The sequence below is a fragment of the Leptonotus elevatus genome, chromosome 18 (assembly GCF_054856555.1).
Source record: "Leptonotus elevatus isolate MCC_2025b chromosome 18, RoL_Lele_1.0, whole genome shotgun sequence".
Classification (NCBI taxonomy): domain Eukaryota; kingdom Metazoa; phylum Chordata; class Actinopteri; order Syngnathiformes; family Syngnathidae; genus Leptonotus; species Leptonotus elevatus.
This window is the reverse complement of record NC_141256.1, coordinates 14,557,785-14,577,222: the sequence shown is the minus strand read 5'-3', so window position 1 is coordinate 14,577,222 and position 19,438 is coordinate 14,557,785. Positions and strand designations below refer to the sequence as shown.

Below are 19,438 nucleotides of genomic sequence, written 5' to 3'. Positions count from 1 at the left end.
ACCTGTCGTTTCGACAAATTTTTGTCTTGAGATATGAGCAAAACAATTTGATACACATGCACTTAAGACTCCCACCGCTAGAAGGCGACAGCAAACCGCATAATATCCAGCCACCGTCAAGTCACATTGGCCTTGCAGTGGAAAGACAATGGGGTAGATGCTACGGACTTCCGACTTCCGGGTTTCATATATCAGCGCCGTTTCCGACCACTGCTGGCCGCGTTCCAACACTCGCACCCGTCGACGGGAACCGCAACCGACTGTACTGGGACGCGGCCACTGATCTGAATAAATGAATGGATAGCCCATACACACCCGTGTAAGCCGTTGAAGTCACAGGGCGGCCATCTTGCTCCTCCCATCTCGCGAGCAGACTACTGTATAAACTATACGGTATTATCCCCAAGTGGCGGACCGCGGTCCGGACCCGGACCCCGAGACCATTTTATCCGGACCTCCAAGCATTTTTTTGTTTTAAACTACGATAATACGTTCATTCTTAACAAAAGCCATTTTTGAATAGGCGCGCGCGCGAGGGCAGCTATGATTGAACCGGGGTCCTTTGACCGGCAGCATGCTCTTATTTACATGGGACAGGCTTTACTATGGGAAAGTGGGTGAATTATGGCGCTGTCTAAAGTTAGAAAAGTTGACTCTGAAAACCGAGTCTTTAGAGATGAGTGGACATGAAGCTTACGCTTTCATTTTACCAGCAGCGAGTGCTACACGGCCAGTGTGTCTTATACGCACGGAGTCTGTTGCTCTTGTTAAAAGCGCCAATATCAAGCGGCATTACGAGACAAGACACAAAAACCTTCGTCGCAAATGACCCGCCAGGATCAGCGACGAGGGCACAGAAATGACACGAACTGAAAGGACAGTATGAGCGTGCAACACGGGTAATTGCGCAGACGCTAACAGCACAACTACGAGGATACGAGTGTTCACTACGTGTGTGCAGTGGATTTTTGGGCAAGCACAAAAAAAGCCTTTTAGTGACTCCGGGATGATCAAAGAGTGTATGGAGGCGATGGCAGAAACGCTATTGGAGGGAAAAGAGGGACAGCGGCTTAAACAAAAGGTCCGCCGACAGATTCCACTATCATCCACCACGACAACAAGAAGAGCCGGGCTGCTATCCGAAGATGTGCAGCAAAGTGCCTCATGCATCGCATTAGCTGCTGATGAATCGACTGACGTGAGTGACGATGCACAACTTTTGGTATATGTCAGATTCTATTATGAAGAGAGTAAAACATTTTGTAGAGGACATTTTAGGCATCACAGCTTTGAAAACACACACAAGAGGAGAGGACATCTATTTAGCCATAAAGGAAATGCTGACACAAGAGGGGAATAAATCTAATTTTTTTTGTCATATACCGTATAGTATACGGTATATGTACAGATTATAGATATACAGCTCGTAGGCAGTTAGTATAGGGCCGGAAGCGAGGTTGGGGGGTGTTTGTGGCGGTTTAGTCACTATTTTTTTAACAAGTAAAAAACCAAACAAACAAGTGGACGGTATGTGCTGCTTTGAAGATCCCCTTTTTCTTTTATCGCTCAATTCCTTAGACCCCAATATTACAATGTAGATTTGGGCAGAGATATCTTTCGTTGAATTACAGTTATAATTCTAGTTTCCTCCTGCAAACATCATTAAGCATAACGTTTAATACATGTATTGCAGGCAAGTTGTAAAATGTTGTAAAAACCCAGAAGCCCCGCCTCCTCTGTGGCATATACCCCATTATCAGTTGGTTAACTGAAAAAAAATACAATAAAGAAGAAGCGGGACGGTATTAGGAACACAAAAGAATGGTCATAGAACAAATTTAACTTGCATCTCAAGGCACCAGTGATATTGTTAGCATTAAGCTAGCTGACATTAATTAGACAAAGTGATATTGTTTATATATATATATTTTGAAATGATATCCCGCGATAAACAGCATCTCACTGTAACTTTTCCTCTCTTAAAGCTACATCGTTCATTTGTCACGCCCGGTTTTCGTTTGTGCGAGCAGCCTGGAAGCGAAGGCACAAAGATGAAGAGTGGATTTTGAGCGAGACGTCACGCTGCCGCCCCAAACAAGCATCCGTCAAACTGCGCCGCGGCCGGAACTACAAGGACGCGGCGATGACTCGCCACGATTTGCAGCCGTCTGACAGCCTCTCACGCTGAAGAGATATGAAGAAAAAGGAGCGAAAACAAAGATTTGGGCGGCTAGCTGCTTGCGTCCCAATGAAAAATGATCAAACGTAACAACAGATCTGAACCGTGAGGGCCAACACTTGTTGACGTCTGCTTGAGGTCGTCCCCCCCCCCCCCCCCACGTGGTCATAACATTAGGAACAGCTGCTCAAGGGAGTACAACCATCGATTCTAAACAATTATGAACTCCTTTTCTGTGCCGGTCAGAACCTGTACACCGACTTGGGACCGTTCCGTGATGAGGTTATGGAGAACAATCTGCTCACACCGACTGCTGCGAGTCTGCTCCATACCCTTTTGCCGCTTAAGGGCAGACGCAGAAGGAGAGAATGCCACAAACTCAAACAAATGTTCTGGAGCTGCTGGTCCATGCACCTGCACTGACGGACCGGTTTGCCCAGGGGTCGAGGAGAACCGATGCGTGGCGGAATCCTAAAGCTGGCGTTCGATGACACCTTGATTAGATCTGCAGCCCTCCGAGCCAGATCTTCCGTAGATTTCCTGCCGGAAGGATTACTACCCTGCAGATTTGTGGAGACTAGCATGGGCCAAAAACTCCTGAGATCACGAGTGCCGGGTCCATGTCTTTCAGCATTGGAGAAGATTGTGGCACACTGCAGCATGGAGTACCGCCGGCGTGTTATGTGGAGAGCTGGGTACTTCTCCGCGGTTATGGATGCGTGGCCCACAGACCCGCTCAGCCATGCCGAGCTGGTGAAAAAAAAAAGAGTCCAAAAATGGGCAGGGCCAGGACTCGGCGTGACAGGACAAGGATAACCTGGAGGCAACCAGATATTCCCGAGAGGCTCTTGCCAAGTATCGTGCTTGGGGCAAGACTCCTGGCTTTGGGTCTGTAATGCTGACCTAACCAAGTCCGGAGAATAACCTATCGGTTTAAAAAAAAAAAAAAAAAAAAAAAAGGAACAGCTGCTCAAGAGGTTCCAGCACAATAATTCTGCCGTCGCGAACTTGATGTTTAAGTAGGCCTCTTTTTCACTAAATAAAGAGATTTGAACACTCCCAAAATATATTTTTACCTAATGTTAAGATCTCAAATACTTCTACAAATAATCAACTGGATTGCAAACCAAATAAGAAATGATTCTCCGAAAGAGCCAATAAAAAGTGAGCGTTATCATCTGTTGTAAAGGCATCATTTTTGGGATACAAATCTCACGCTAAGCTAGTACTAGCCTCACAATGCTACATTGTTGGTTGCTGACTTTTGCATTAAGTCATACCTCAAATTAAAGGTCTGGATGAGAGCTGTCCAGATATGTGGTGATGTAATCAATATGCGCTTGTGTCAGGACGTAATGCACCCCAAACATTTTTTTTTTTTTTTTGCGTTTGAAGTACCTTCCAATGTTACACTGTTTTAAACTGATGAAGTAAAAGCTTTCAATGTAAAAGAGCTGAAACGATGACGACTGCGTCTTCTTGTAAACACGATCACAGGAAGTGATGTCACTGGACAGCGAGTGGAAATTTCCCGTCGCCGTCTCTTGAAGGCCAAATTCGTCTTTTCCTGTCAACGATGACGTGGCAGCGCTGTCGTCCATTTTGTCATCCTCTCGCCAGCACTTAAAGATGGCGTCCAAAAAATCCTGGCCTTTCAACGCTCTATGAAAAAGTCCTTGTGGAAGCCAGGAAAAAACACAGGACCATATCTGAGTGTTAAAAAAAAAAAAAAGTACCCGAGAGAAGTCGCGACAGACAAGTCGGCTCTGATCCCGTGAAAAAAAAAAAAAAAAATCCATCTTCCAGCCGGCAGAAATTCAAACCTTAGAAGGGTTGTACAAGGTTCCCAAAGATGTTCTTACTCCACCTCGTTGGTCCGCTCTGGTGGCTCCTTCCTGATGATGGGCAGGGGGTGAGCCTCCGTGTTGAAGACCCAGTGCTCCAACGAGACCTGGTCGTCGTCGGAGAACAGCAAATACAGATACCTGGGAAGCAACGTCAGCAGAAATGGCATCATCCATTTTCACTTGGCTATTGGAAAATTAATGAATTAATTAATTCAATTGAAGCTACGGGCTAATGTCACGTTCATATTTTTGGAAGTACCATTTTGGATAACTTATTTAAGAGGACCTTTTCTGACTTTTGAAGGATTCTCCGGCTTCTAACTGATATAAATGAACGGTGGTTTTCTTCTGCGTCTTACTTGAGCGTCTCGGCCAGGAAGAAGCTCTGCTGCACGTCGTCATGGTTCGGCGTGGACGCGTAGACGTCTCTGACGCCGCTGTAGCCTCCCTCGACCTTACAGTGTTGCTCCAAGGCCTGTGGTTGAAGGGGGTTCCAAAGGTCACAATTAGTGCGACTTGGATTTTTTTTTTCCCTTCCAAAGCTTCTGTGGTCAGCACGGTGGAGTCACGAGCACATCAGCCTAATAGTTCTAAGGTTGAGGGATCAAATCCGTGCTTTTCTCTCAAAAGTTTGTTAGCCTATTGCTAACACACAATATGAAATGCCATAGACAGGCTAACTAAAGTAGCATAATTCCAAAACATCAATAACTTAAGTTTTAAACACAAGTGGTAGCAACACATACACACAACACTACTCTGCAGAAAAAACACAAAATGCACATACTGTTTAATATTACGACAAAATCTTCTGTGCTATTTCTCTAATTACAAAACATGCTACACATTTTTTAAATATTTTTAAAAAACATAAATTTTATTTTTTATCTATAAAAAAAAAAACACTATTGGGGTTTTTATTCTTATTGCGAAGTTGGCAGTGATGTAAAAGTGATCTTACCATGACAGCCTCCCAGCCCCACTCCCTGTATTTTGGGTCGTGGGTGAACCTCCACATGTACATGTAGGTCTCGATGACTTCGGGCCGCAGGATGAAGTACTTCTCATTTTGGCGCGTGGCGATGGCCTCCACACCGCCGTCGAAACGGAACGCCTCCGGGCCCAGCTTTAAAGCTAAAAAAAACCAAAACCTTCAGGATGGAATTGACCCTCTTGGAACAGGAATCGGTTTTCATCCAAGTACCGGTTCTGGAGTAGGACTCGTGACAGGTCCTGGCGATCTCGGCCGCTTGCTCCATCTGGTGGCCAGTCTTGTCCTCGGGTGCCCCGTCGGCGCCGAGTGCCACCATGCCGCCGGCGAAACAGGTCAGGTGACCCATCTTATGCTCCAGAAGGCCACCCTTCCACTCGGCGATGTACGTCAAGCCGCCGCTCGACTTCCTCATCAGGCTGCTCTCGATGGCCTGCAAAGGAGAAATTTGAGAAATACACAAAATTTTGCCCAGTTTCACCAAATTCTAATTTCATGTGCATGGCCAGTTTTCACCATTCACCATAAAACTTGAATAGGTTGAGTTTTAAAATTCAGCCTCTCAAGCAGATCCACAAAAAAAAAGTCTCAAGACGCCAAGCCAGAGATGACTCAGGAAGGTAGCCATTTTAGTTTGAAGCGGTCATTTGGACCAATTGGAGAAAAAAAAAATTGCCTCGAAAGCCAATTTTATTTAGCATTATGAAATTTAATAGACATACAAATCATTGGTAGACCCTCAAAAGTCTCAAGACGCCATGCCAGGAAGGCAGCCATTTTGGTTTGAAGCGGTCATTTGGACCTGCACTGCCCTCTCAAATTGAAAAAAATAAAAATAAATTAGCACCGAAAGCCAATTGCATTTAGCATTATGAAATGTAATACACATATCAGTCATTGGTAGACCCACAAAAAAGTCTCAAGACACCATGCCAGAAAAGGCTCAGGAAGGCAGCCATTTTGGTTTGAAGCGGTCATTTGGACCTGCACTGCCCTCTCAAATTGAAGGAAAAAAAATTAAAATTAGCACCGAAAGCCAATTTCATTTAGCATTATGAAATTTAATAGACATATAAATCATTGGTAGACCCACAAAAACGTGTCAAGACGCTATGCCAGAAAAGATACAGGAAGTCAGCCATTTTGGTTTGAAGTGTCTATCTGGACCTATACTGCCGCCTTCTCATATTGAACAAAAAAAATAATTAGCCTCGAAATCCAATTTGTCAATTTCATTTAGCATTATGAAATTTAAAAGACATATCAGTCATTAGTGGACCCACAAAAAATTCTCAAGACCCCATGCCAGAAAAGACACAGCAAGTCAGCCATTTTGGTTTGAAGAAATGATCCGATTGCAATTGCGTTTGCGTCGTCCACTCATCCACTTTGTTGCGTCTCCTCGACAAATAAATCACTTTTAATCCACAAGATCAACAAGGATTACGGACAAAGTATCTCCTCAAGATTAACGTTGCGTTCAAGATGCCGCCTTGCCAACAAGTGTGTGCGAGTGTGCCGCCGGATGCGTGAGCAGATTAATCTGATTGGACTTGTCATGCGTGTGTGTGTGGTGTACTCAGCTACGCTATGCTACGCTAAGCAAGCGTGCTGCCATCTGCTCTGACTCCCATAATGCATCAGTGCGGGGATCAAGACGCCATTTTACGACCTTTTTGGAAAAAGTAAGAATGCTTGTGTGTCTTCACAATTGTATGTTTGGCCCCATTCCCGCTTGAGAGAAGAAGAAGTTACAAATGTGGTCCGACACACAGATATGCTGTAATGACATGTTTATGACGTGCTAAATCCCGGCTGACGTTGTGTGTTTGTGCGTGTGTGTGTGTGTTACCTGCAGGGCGTCATAATACATCTTCTTGGCCTCGTCGTCCGTCTTGTCAGACATGAGCCAAGCTTTGAGCAGGTACTCGTAAAAGCTGTCGCCCAGGCCGCCCACGGACACATGATCTGTAACGCAAGCATCCAGATTAACCTCCTACTCTTCCTCGCGCTCGACATCATCTTCCTCATCCCTTTCGGCGGCTCTCGGATGACAGCGACGCTCCATCAGGCGCGCCGCGGCGCCCACCTGTGTTGTGTTCAAGCTACGTCGACGGCGCGCGCGTGAGACGAGTGTATGTATGATGTATTAGGAAACAAAATAAATAAAAGGGCCTTTTATGAGCTTTTGTCATCTGTAAACAAGTTTTAGTTTTTTTTTTTTTATTAAAAAAGTTTTTTGTTTGTTTTAGAAAAAGACAAAGCTATGATTTAAATAAAAAAATCAAATTGGGAGGTTAAAGCTTTTTACTGGACAAAGGCAATATTTAAATTAAAGAACATATTCATAATTTCTTAAAGGATCTTTGTGCAGTTTGTCACTTTTTTTCCCACTCGCGACTGCCATCTCTGGCCCAAAGCGTAACTGCAACATATGTGTCAGGCTCGTCCATGGTGCGCGTGCGAGTACGTGCACGATCTTAAAGCGACGGCTACAGTTGACAAATGAAGACGTGACTTCAAATGAGGTCAGAAAAGCTCTGCCCCTCCCCTCCCCAATCCATCTGTGGCGTGTGAGGGTCCGAAGGACGATAAAAACCGATGCTGTCAGAGTAAAACAGTCAGGGCTCTTCGTACTCATCTGGGTATTGGTGGAGCATGCACGACGTAGAAAAGCTTTCATATGACCTTTTTAAACTGCACAATGCACCTTCAAACATGACACTGGTTTTATTTATTTTATTTTGCTTTTTGTTATGTCATTATACATCAGTGAAAACCCTGTCCCATAAAATTAATTCTATTTTATTCAAGGGTAAAAAAAAACAAACACATTTTAATACGTGCTTTTTGTATTTAGGTTCATATTTTAATTTCTTCTGCAAGTATTTTGCATTTGCTACTTTTTTTTCAAGAAAACTCAATGCAACCCATGTGACCGTATTTCACTTCATTGTTGTGTTTGTTAGCGTTTCTCCATTGCACATAAAAAAAAAAAAAAAAAAAAGCAATTTTCAGCTATGGTGCACTTTTAAAGATACGAAGCAAGAGTGACAAATTCTCTAAATAGAGCATGATGGAAATCATTTGACAAACCAAAGACGAAAGATCCTCTTTAAAGACGACAGTTGCAGCTGCTACACTGCAGATGATTGGCTCATAAAGATCCAGTGAAGGATTTTTTTTTTTTTTTTTTGAGACTCCCTTAGGTCATAAATTATGCAGCAAATGCGTTTTCATGGTAATTATGTAATGACTTTCTGGAGCCAAATAAGCATTAAAGCTGTTTTTTTGTTGTTGTTGTTAGCGGAGATTGAAAGTTGCCGTCTGAAGTCAGAATTCAAAAACATCCGAATCTATTTGTATAAAACATTTGGCTAAATGCTAATTATTACAACAGACGCACTTGTGATGATTATTTCAATGGAAGCTAAAGAGGTGCGGGTCCACATTTAAGCATCAAACGAAGTAAAAGCAACAACAAAAAAACGCCACGCCAATGTGCATAAAACGAGCTCGTGTCGCTACGAATAATTAAACGGGAAAAATAGCTTTCTTTTCAACTTGGAGTGCTTTTTGAAGGAAGTTACTCTTGATTTAAAAAAAAGAAGTCTTTTCAAGTATTGATGAAGAGGATCAGGAGGATTATGTTGATGGACTGAAAATGGAACACTTGAAGGCAATCCAACGTTAAATGTATTGATTAGATGCTGGCTCTTATGTCTCTCTAAAATGTGCAGTGTAAACACCAGGAGTGAGAAAGAACGACGGAAATGAATGGAAATGCCATTCATCCATCCCAGCCTTGTGCTTTACAAAATAAAAAAAAATAAAAAAATATCACCCTCTAAAATTGTCTTTGATAAAAACAAACAGTTAAGTCATAATTAAATAGAATGTAATTTTTTTGGCTTCCTTTCAATGGACATGCTTTCAATTCTGGTGTGCATGTCTCGGCCACCTGAGGGCAGTATAATACAGACACAGCTATACAGTGCACAGAGAGGAAGATTAGTCGTTCTTTGCAGAGGGCAAAGAATACATGCCTGTGAGTATTTCTTTATTATATGTCTAGATGTGTGCTCAAACATTCATTAGGTTCGAACATCAAAATAACATTATAAACTATGTTGACGCGGAGAAGTACTTACGTTGACCCCACTGGCCGCTGTTTGGGTTCAGGTAGTTGGGGTACAGTCCCTGAGGTTTATCCAAGCGATTGAGAACTTTGCGGATGTTCATCACCTATGAAAAAAAGAACATCAAGAAAATGTCCACTTGACACTTTAAGTGATTACCAATAAGATTTGCAAAGAAAATATAACAATGTTGTCGAATGTGTCTGGATGAAAGTTTTAAGGCAGTTATTAGGACAGCCTCGTACCTTCTGAGCAAATTCTGGGTTTCCCGACAATTTGCTGAGGTGCATAAACTCCAGATGCAGCGTTCCGTACTCGGCCAGGATGCTGCTGCCGCCCGAGGCCCACGGCCAGTTGCGGCCGATTCCACTGCAGACACACAAAAAAGGGAACACTTATATACATTGACTTGGACATTTTTTCTCAACTTGGACTTCCGCGTTGGCGCCTTTCACACACAAAAATTCGTGGCGGGCGTGAAAGGAGCCGTGTTGGGAACAACGCAAGAGGCATTTAAGAACAAGTGGAAGCTAATTAAGAGGCAGCTGTCAAAACATTTGAAGTGTGTCAAAGTGCTTAAGGAAAGACTTTTTCCACAAAGACCAGATCGTATTTTTCTACTTCTGCAGCAGGAGAGTTGAGAGACTAAACGAGCTTGTTATCTCCCTCACACAGTTACCAGGTTCCCTTTGACGTTTTTTTTTCTTTTTGTACGCGGAGAACAACTTAAGGTCTGGTAGCTATAGAGTTTGCACGCAGAAAAGAGAAGAAAAAAAAAAATTGCCCACAGGCGACCAAACTCTCCATCAAGAAGTCACTCTGACTTTAAAAAGGCTTTAAAATGTAACTTTTGGGCTTAAAAGTTCATTGGCCGAGTGAAAAGGTTTAAATTAGTCAGCATGTGTCGGCTTTTAGTCGGTATAAAATGTGCTAGCCGGGGGGGTAAATTATTATTATTATTTTTTTTTTAATCTGTAGGTTAACTCATTCACTGCCAGCTGCTTTCAAAGCGCTCGCCGTGTGGCCAGCGTTTCTGAGCACCAGAACAAAATCAGCAAAAACACTCGTTTCTGATGAAAAAAGATGGAAAAAAAAAATCTGCTTTTTGTGATAAGAAACACATCAACTCATTCACCCCTAGTCATTTTCACTGAAGCAACCCCCTACGCTCCTGGCTGTTTTACTGGATTTTGACAGATTTTGCAAGGCCCACAGAATATTGAGCTCTATTGCTATAAAAACATGGAACCTACCAAAAGAAAGATTAGAGTCTCTTTCATCAGGAAAAAAAAGTAATAAAACTATATTTGTATCTGTTTTGCAGAAATTAGCATGAGAATATAGCTAAGTTTCATCATTATTCACAAACCTGTTTAAAACACTGGGAAAAAGAGCATGTTGCAACATGGTTCATCTCTTATACTCTGCTGCCACCTGCTGGCCGTTTTTTGTAATAACTACCATTGCTTTAAGCGTCAGAAGCTGCATCAAAACCTTCTGTATGCTCAAGCATAAAAAAAAACACATTATACGTTTTTGGGTTTGAATGAGTTTAAGCAGAAGTGTGAATTTGACACTAATATACATACATACTGTTCTGCTAATTCTCAAGTTGCAACAATTTTCCAGGTCTTTTTTTTCTTTTTCTTTTAAAGCATCTTGTTTGTCCTTCACATACGTCAGCTCGTCCTTCCCGTGGATCTCCCACACTGCCCCCCCCCCCCCACCAGCTGCTAAAATGACCAATAACGCCCCGCCTCGCCGAGGGGCACCCGCCGCGGCTCGCTAACCTGGAAAAACCGAACGGGCATCTCCCCATCTCCATAAATTAGCACACGTCTGTTGCTCCTCTGGAAGGCGCTCCCGTTCTCCCGCTCAGAGACGAAGCGTTTGTTGGCCCAGATAGATTTTTTTTTTTTTCTTTCCTCACTCTCGCTTCCACATCCACTTTTATTCTCTCCATAGCTCTTTCTATGCTGGCGTCAAATCTATGGCAAGCCTCTTCCTCCTCCTCGGGGTGAGGAAGAGGGAACATGGCGATGGAGTCACAGTAAGCCACTTAATTAGAGACTTTAAATCATGGCATCTGTCCAGGGGTTTGAGCCTGCGGCCCGCATGGGTAGCGCCTCGCGGCACCGACGCCACATCAGCTCTGTCAACTCGTGGCTTGTAAACATGTCATGTGATTTCGTCTGTTGGTGGATGAAAAGGTGCAAATGAGATGCGAGAGGAAAAAACCAGGCAGGAACATCAGACGCAAGGGCGGCAATTCAAGATATTTGTTTGTAATAAAATTAAAATGGTTAAAAATGTTAATGCAATCAGTGTATGGCATGTGGGACGGAAAACCAAAGCGCCAAAGTGGGTCAGCCGAGGTTCTGTCACGAGCCCACTCGGCCGCACTAATGGACCCACTCAGCGTCTGAGGCCTATTAATCAAACGCCGAGACCCGCAGAGCTTAGCAGTGATTGCTTCAGCCTTTGAGGCGAGCTGTGAGCAACAGAAGGAGCACATCTGTCAAATAAAGTGACAGTAGTTGTTGTTGTTTTTTTTTTTACACAAGCTATTGAAGAAGATGAAGAATGACAGAAAACTGTCCAACTTCATTACATTCGTGGACGCCAACTCTGAAGGCAATTAAACATTCAAGCTGGAACAGAAACGGGCCCGCCCACAATCGTCCTTCGGCTAAGTTAGCAACTGCCGCTACGTCCGGCAAGCTTTTGCGCTCACGTGAGATGCAATTTCTTTGTTCAGACGGGAGCGTCGCGCCTCCCAAGTTCACATCAAGCGTTTCAAAGTGACGACAGGAAATCATGCAAAACAAATCAGGGCGCACGCTTAATGTAGCATGCGGGTAGCAGAGGAAAAGTATCGAGATGGGAAAAAATAAATAAATGAAGAATGGGACGACTGTTGCATCCTGATCCAGGCTCACTCATCATGTAGCATCTATCAGGGTTCATTTTGGGTTTTTGCAATTTGATCATGTGTCATTTACGCTCCTATATTAATCATAACCTTTTAGAGAGCACATCTAAAATGTTGACAAAATAATCCTGAAAATGAAGCACTGAATATGTAGATTTTTTAAATTAACACAGTTAGAAGTACTTCTACTGCACTTTTAACAAGCTTGCTTACCAAGGTTATTCTATTTAACGAAAAGCAAGGAAAAAACTATTTAAAAAAAACACACAAGTTAACGAAATAAAATAAAAATGCTTTTTAAAAAAACGAAAACTAACAAACTACATTTTATGTTTCTAAAACCAAGTATAATTACAGCGAAAATGTCCTTCGCTTTAGTAATTAATTTAATACATGAGCCTTTTAAATGTGATTTGAAGTATATTTATTTCGATATTAACCGGAATAAAGACATGTGAAAGTGTGTCACAGAAGTGATGTCATCCAGCAGTAGCCAATAGAAAAGCACCTTCAGATGACGTCGCTGCTTACAATGTTTCGCAACATATACTAGCATTACGCTAGCGGATTTTTGTCAGACAAAATTATACGGTTTGGTGGAATATTTTGGTGTTTTCAGTTGAAAAACAATCTGGTCTGGAAGTTGGAACACATCCACTTAATTAACGGGAGTTCACTACAACTATATTCTGTTCAGCTTGCTAACAATATGGATAGCAATTAAGCCAAGTGTAATGGTCCAAAATATTGGAGCATAATATCAGACAACTTAATAGTTGTGCAAATTCGTGTCGAGTACAAACGGATTGATTCATGAATTGCCCTTTTGAGACGATAGCGGCAGGAAGCGTCTCACATCGACGCGCCACGGCCGGCGAGAAGAGAATGTGCAGTGGACATGGAAAGTTCTTTATCAGCCTGCATGCTAATGATGGTGGCCCACCTTGGCTACAGCCGATAACGAGCGCTGAATAGTTTCCATGATATGCTAGCCCAGCAGGGAGGCCACGCACCAGAACCGCCGCGCACTTTCAAGCCTGCATGAGTGGGGGTCAAATGTTCGGCCAGCTGGATTGACAGCGACGCATCAATAGTGTCGATTGGTTGGATTAGGCAGCATTTTTCTCTCAGTCAGCGCTAATCAATGTTGGAGCTTACAGAGCGGATCTCTTTCAAGGAGCTACAGAAGGCGCCTCCTCCTTGTGGAGCGGTTATTCGGAGCCGATCCCGTTCAACAATGAGACTATAAATCAGTCAGGAGGAGGCGATTTACGGGTTTAATAACATTTGGAACTTATAAGAACATAAAAATCGAGCTATTTTTGAAAAAAATGCAGATTATGTTAGCTTGGATTGAGTGATGTTTCTCCATGCTGAGCTAGCTGAGCCGTGTAAGCACACAGAGGAACTTTATTTGCAGCGGCCCGTTTATTCCCATGACGGCCGCGATTTTAATTAGCGTCTGACAAACCGCGCCGTTTGCCGTTTGCTCTCTGGGGCCCGCAGGGCGAAAAGACACAAAATGGAGGACGACTGTTTGCTTCATTACTGGGTATTGTTGAAAGAGGAAGTGAATCAGAATGAATGAAGTAGGCGAAAAGAAATAACTGTCGAGTTTAGTGCGCTTTTTTTTTTACACAAGATTACATTGTACTACTGATAAAGCACCAAAGTGGGTTGAGGTGAGAGTCTCGGGGGTGTTCGGGTCTTACCTCTTGAGGTTGAGCAAAGCCCAGGGGATTCCGGTGGGTGTTTTAAAGGCTGGGAGCAGTTTTTCACCCAGCTCCACCGCTTTTATGCGGAAAACCTGCGGATGAGAGGCAAATACTTTAATACTTCTAAGTTAGCCATCGAACTGGAAATGGAACTTACTGTGACCTGAACCCTAAACCTTAGCCTTCCCTCTATACTGATAAGAAATTAGCCTCGTTTAGCATGGCTACACTTGTACCACGGGATGCATTACTCCTACAGAGAAAACTACATCGGCCAGCAAGCCTTTCTGTTCAACCCGGGAGGTTCGACTGTCCTCCGAGTCCTGCAAGGATTCATGTATCCTTGTCAGCCTCCATCTGTCATCATATATAAACACTCGTGTGAGGCGCGAGCTGACAGACTTGCAGGCATGTCTTTCCCCGGAGATGGCAGCACTCTGCGGGACCGGCAAAAAAGACGAGTAAAAAGATGAGCTCAAGACGAGCCAGGCGGCAAAGCTCAAGAGGCTGCTTGTCAACAGCAGAGCGGAAACGCTCGCAGAGAAGCAACATCAACCAGTCCTGGCGCATTTCGCGCCTTCTTTGCGAGGGTATGCGAGTGTCTATATTGGGGCGAGGGCCGCAAAATTGTGGCAATTTTCAGAGTTGGAAACTTTGCATGTGAATTTGTGGTAATGTGCGGGTCAATTATATCATCAAATGTTAGGCTTTTTCCAAAATAATAATTGGCTAGAGTATTGCAGATTTTTTGCCAAATATCGCAATTGGCTTAAAGCGCAAAATTTCTATTAATTTTTTTTATTAATAATATGTTCTATGCAGCCCCACTAGTCTAAATATGGTATTCTGGTTAACATTGTGTTAGTGGAATATGAGTTAAGCAGCAAAATCTAGCCGTTTTTATCCATCTCAGGAAGCGGCCATTTTGCCACTTGCTGTCCACTGAAGATGACATCACAGTTGCTCAGGTAACAACCAATCACAGCGCAGCTTCAGAAAACAGCTGAGCTCCGATTGGTTGTTGCCTGATCCCTGAGCAAATGTGACGTCATCTTCAATCGACAGCAAGTGGCAAAATGGCCGCCCACTGAGATGGATAAAAACGACTGGATTTTGCTTCATAACTCAAATTCCAAAATTGTAATATTAATCTGAATGTCATGTTTAGACTAGTGAGGTCACATATAACATATTATTGTCAAGAAAGGTTTCAAGTGGACTCTCACTTAAAAAAAGAAATCCATATTGATCAGAGAAAAAAAAAAAAAAAAGGCCAAAGAGGAATCACGGGCAAGTCAATGGCAGATTATGGAATCTCACTTTTTCATTCAAATGACTTTGTGACATCAAGTTCTACTGCCTTTCCGCATACTTGGTGGCAATGTTGATGCCAAATTACCCCACTGCGAATGCGAGTGTGTAACAAGGCGTCAGAGCCCGGTGATTAATGACTTTAATAACGTGTGGAGCACACTGCAGGGTGGAGTAAAAACGCTCGCAGGGACGCACAGAAGAATAATTTAAACACGCCCCGCGTCCAAGGCTATCACGCCGCGTGCCAAAGCAGCTTTAATAAGCAAATGAATTATACAAGCAGGCGAGCTGCGGAGGCTGCGATCATTAGGAAAAACACTCATGTTGATCATCGCATTTCACACTTGGACGCCCCCCGTGTGGAAAAATCCACCGGAAGAATGAAGCAAGCGAGGTTCGGGGTCACTTTCGGGACCACGTGGAGACTTTGCCGAGAGAGGTTCCCTTACAAAATGAACAAGGAGCGTCCAGATTCCAATCGTCTGACACATGGTAAGAACATACAGTACTGTCGAAGGCAGGCAAAACCCTCCACATCCTGGTCACCACACCTCTTCGTGTTTTTACATACTTTGCCAATAAAGATGATTCTGATTCTAACAACTTGCTATACCGATTTGAGTGCATTCATTTTTGTTTTTCTCTTCTCTGAATTTTTAAAGAAACATCTCAAGATTCCTTCGCTGCGTCTCATAATGCATTTTCAAAATGTTTTGTGATGCATCATGGGAACATCGAATGCATCAAAGGTGCCGGTGTGAGTGTTGTATTGACCTTTGCGATGTATTGACGACTGTACGGCACTCGCCTCCCCCGTGTGCTCAAGCACGTACTTGAACACCGCACAACATCGCCAGCGCGCTCGTTCATTACTTCCCACCTCCTTCACGACCTTCAAACGTCGCTCTGCGAAGACTCGGCGGAGGGCAAAACGCCACGCCGCCGCCGCGGTCCAACTTCCAGAGGAATAAAAAAGTAGGACGCACTTTTTTTTTCTCCATCAATTATCTGCCAGGCTTTAAAAATGTCCTGCGTGCCGACTGCTCCACATTCTCTGACCTGAATCACGGCCGTCGCTTTTACTTTTCATCCGCTCGCCTTCCCACTTTATTGTTTGGATGCACTTTGAGATGACCTTCGAAACAGAAAGTGAACGCTGTAAAGACGCATCGCATTTATGAGTATGTCCTTCTCAACCTCACTGACTCCCAACCAATGCGCCGCAGCGGGAAATGATCGAGTTTTACAGAAAAATATGGTATTGATCTAATTTTGTTGAGAGTCAGGCAGAAAAATTAAATGCTCTTCCACTAGATGGCAGAAGATACAAATGACAGGAAATAGGAAGTTTTTGCCCTTTTTTCCTCATATTTTTGGAACCAAAAACAATGTCGTATTTTACAATTAGGGGTGTCAGCCGATTATTTTTTTTAATCGTAATTAAATCGCATGACTTCAATAGTTAAGTCACGATTAATCGCAAATTTTATATCTGTTCTAAATGTACAATTAAACATATTTTTCATTCTCTTGTTAACATAAAAATAGAAAAAATGGCTGCATCCTTTAGTCATTCATAAGAATTCATAAAATTTAGTTAAAATGAATAAGATGTCCTCTCTGTAAAAAAATGAGTGTGATATTGATTCGTGTTGGTCATTTTTCTGCCACTAGATGGCATAATTGCATTTGTAGGACATTGGTGACAGCTCAGTGCATTTTTCTTTTCATATTAAAAGCTATATAATCTTTGACATGAAGTAACTTGTGAAAATCTGAACATTAAAATTGTAAAATTTAACTTGACCCCAGTCTCCACAAATAGACTCATTATTATTAATTGTATTATTGCAAATTTTCCCCAGTACAGGCATGCCAAGTAATTGGTCATTAATTGCACGTAAAAAAAAAAAAAAAAAAAAAGTGTCATTAAAGGAACTTTAAATTAACTCAATGTATGTTAAAATTTAAAACTAAATAAACTACTACAAGAGTTTAAAAAAATGCATTCAAAAGGAAGAGTTATTTTCCCAAATTACAATCAGCGTTGCCCTCCATCAACTATTTCCCAGAACGACTCGCCACGTTAATTCCCAGACAAAACGAGCGGAATGGTTGTCACGTTGTTTTGCGTATATGGCGAGAAAGGAGAACGCAATCACGGAGTCAATGACGCTGAACATTGCCGAAGACACAGTGCCCCCATTTGTACGCTGCCAAAGCAGCGATTTATCCACTTGTTGGAAACACGGCGAGAGACATAATGGAGCAGCTGAACCGTGCGGTTAGACGGCTCATTTTATGATCGTAGATTGTTGAGCATTTAAGTAATTTATTAAGGATTATATTTGATTACATGGTTGGAGAAATCATCAAGGTCATTTTCTTTATGCTAGGGATTTACAAGGCGAGAGTTGTGAAACCTGTTTAATGTGACACGTGTCACCATCTATGAAGCCCAAGATTCATTCATCAAGTGTGCTTGGATTTGAGGCATACTTTGTCTCAGCATACAAACGAAAATACACACACACACACACACACTAGACAGCTTTGAGCCCCGGAGAAGCCTGCTGTTGCTTTGTAGGCTGCGTCTGAGTATTTTCTCTCTCTCTCTCTCGCTCTCTCTCGCTCTCTCTCAGCGGCTTTATTAGCCTCCTTCAGGCCAGCGGGAGCAAGTCAAGCATAAAAAGAGCGTCAGAATTAAAAGCTACAAAAGGCCTGCTGTGGAACCGTGTCAAGGCTGCACTCGTCTGCACGGAGAGTGTTGAGTCGAGCGAGACTCCACTTGTTTGGGAGACGTTTCACTTCCCGTCCAGGCTACGTTTACCGCTACAGTGAACTCGTCTTTATCACTACACTCTAAAAAGAGAATTGTTGAACCAAGTTAAGGTTACAAATCGAATTGTTGACCAACTTAAAAAAAAAAAAAACACACACAATCGCTTCAATTGGTAACACACGATTGAATTAAGTTAGTCCAAAGTGAATATATTAAGTTGAATTAACTAGGAGTCCATTATTATTATATTATCATTGACTCCAATCCAAAGTATTAAGTTTAAAGAATTAAAAATTAATTAAAATTAACATTCACTTTGGACTAACTTAATTCAATCATGTTTTACCAATTGAAGTAATATTTTTCAAGTTGGTCAACAATTCAATTTGTAATCTTAAATTGGTTCAACAAATTTATTTTTTAGAGTGTAGGATATGTTCCAAAAAAGAAGAAGATACTTCTCCCACTCCCACACACACTGACCAAATTTAAAAGGATACTTGACTTATTTTGCCATTTTCAGCAAGGAAAAGTTCTTGTCCAGAATTAAAGTAGAGCTAAGGAACTTTTCAACCTTAATAAAATATTTGTATATCTCTTCTGATGAAACATGGACTTAAAACTAGTTGAATGGTACATCTTTGCCATGGCCTGAGGGGGTCTGCATCATTTTTACTGGCACTAAGCAACTTTGGAGGATGGTAGGAACACTGCCACACAAAAAAACTACAAATGTGCCGACTGCTTTATGGCATACGTCAAAAGCTACCCCGGATGAAAGGACAGTCAAGGATCAACATTGGCCCGGCTTTCAATCGCTGGCGTGAGCTAAAAAAAACCTGATGCAATGCGCTTGTCTTTATAGGAAAAGTGGTCTTCCTTCAGACATAACAATACCGCTTTTGTCCATATGGTGCCGCCATAATTGACGTAAACTGAAAGTTCCTTAGTGTTGCTTTAATGTGATAACTTCATTATTTTTCATGTACAATTAATACCTTTAAAAACCAATTTTGCCGTCAACGGAAAATGACATCACTGGTGCTCAGAGCTCAGGTAATGACCAATCACGGCTCACCTGTTGTCTGGGTTTGGTCATGTGATGTTAAACTAAAACTAGTGGAGCTCATCCTCGTCTCACAGTCTGCTTTAAACTTCAACTTTTGAGGGCCATTTTGGTTGCATGCCAACAAAATTCCAAATTTTTGCTTGTCATCTTTGTTTAGACATCATAAATAATTCATAAGCCTGGCAAGATGGCAGAAATGCATTCTGGGATATACTGTAAACGTGCTGCCGCACAGATATCAAAATAGCGTTAAAAATCCGATTCATTGAATCGCACCGAATCTCAACTCTGAATATCAATCCCTCTGCACCCTTACGGAACGCCACCGACTGCTGACTCTGCACTTTTTTAACAATCCGCGTGGGGGGGGGGGGGGTGGGGGGGGTTTGTAGTGCCGCCTCAGTGGAAGAGCGACACACGGAAGGTTAAAGACGCGAGCATGTTTGAGTATTCCGGAGAGGTGTTTGAGC

The 19,438-nt window shown here is 42.6% G+C and overlaps 1 protein-coding gene across 1 annotated transcript in view; it reads right to left on the bottom strand.

Annotated features, from left to right (window-relative positions):
• Window positions 1-3,339: 3,339 nt before the first annotated feature.
• The window catches only part of man1a1 (mannosidase, alpha, class 1A, member 1), a 53,719-nt gene continuing 37,620 nt past the window's right edge, over window positions 3,340-19,438 (bottom strand). The window contains 8 exon segments of the mRNA XM_086060907.1: window positions 3,340-4,164; window positions 4,386-4,501; window positions 4,988-5,160; window positions 5,231-5,450; window positions 6,870-6,985; window positions 9,169-9,262; window positions 9,402-9,525; window positions 13,801-13,895. Coding sequence (XP_085917033.1) covers window positions 4,038-4,164; window positions 4,386-4,501; window positions 4,988-5,160; window positions 5,231-5,450; window positions 6,870-6,985; window positions 9,169-9,262; window positions 9,402-9,525; window positions 13,801-13,895 — 1,065 coding nt within the window. The 3' untranslated portion in view covers window positions 3,340-4,037.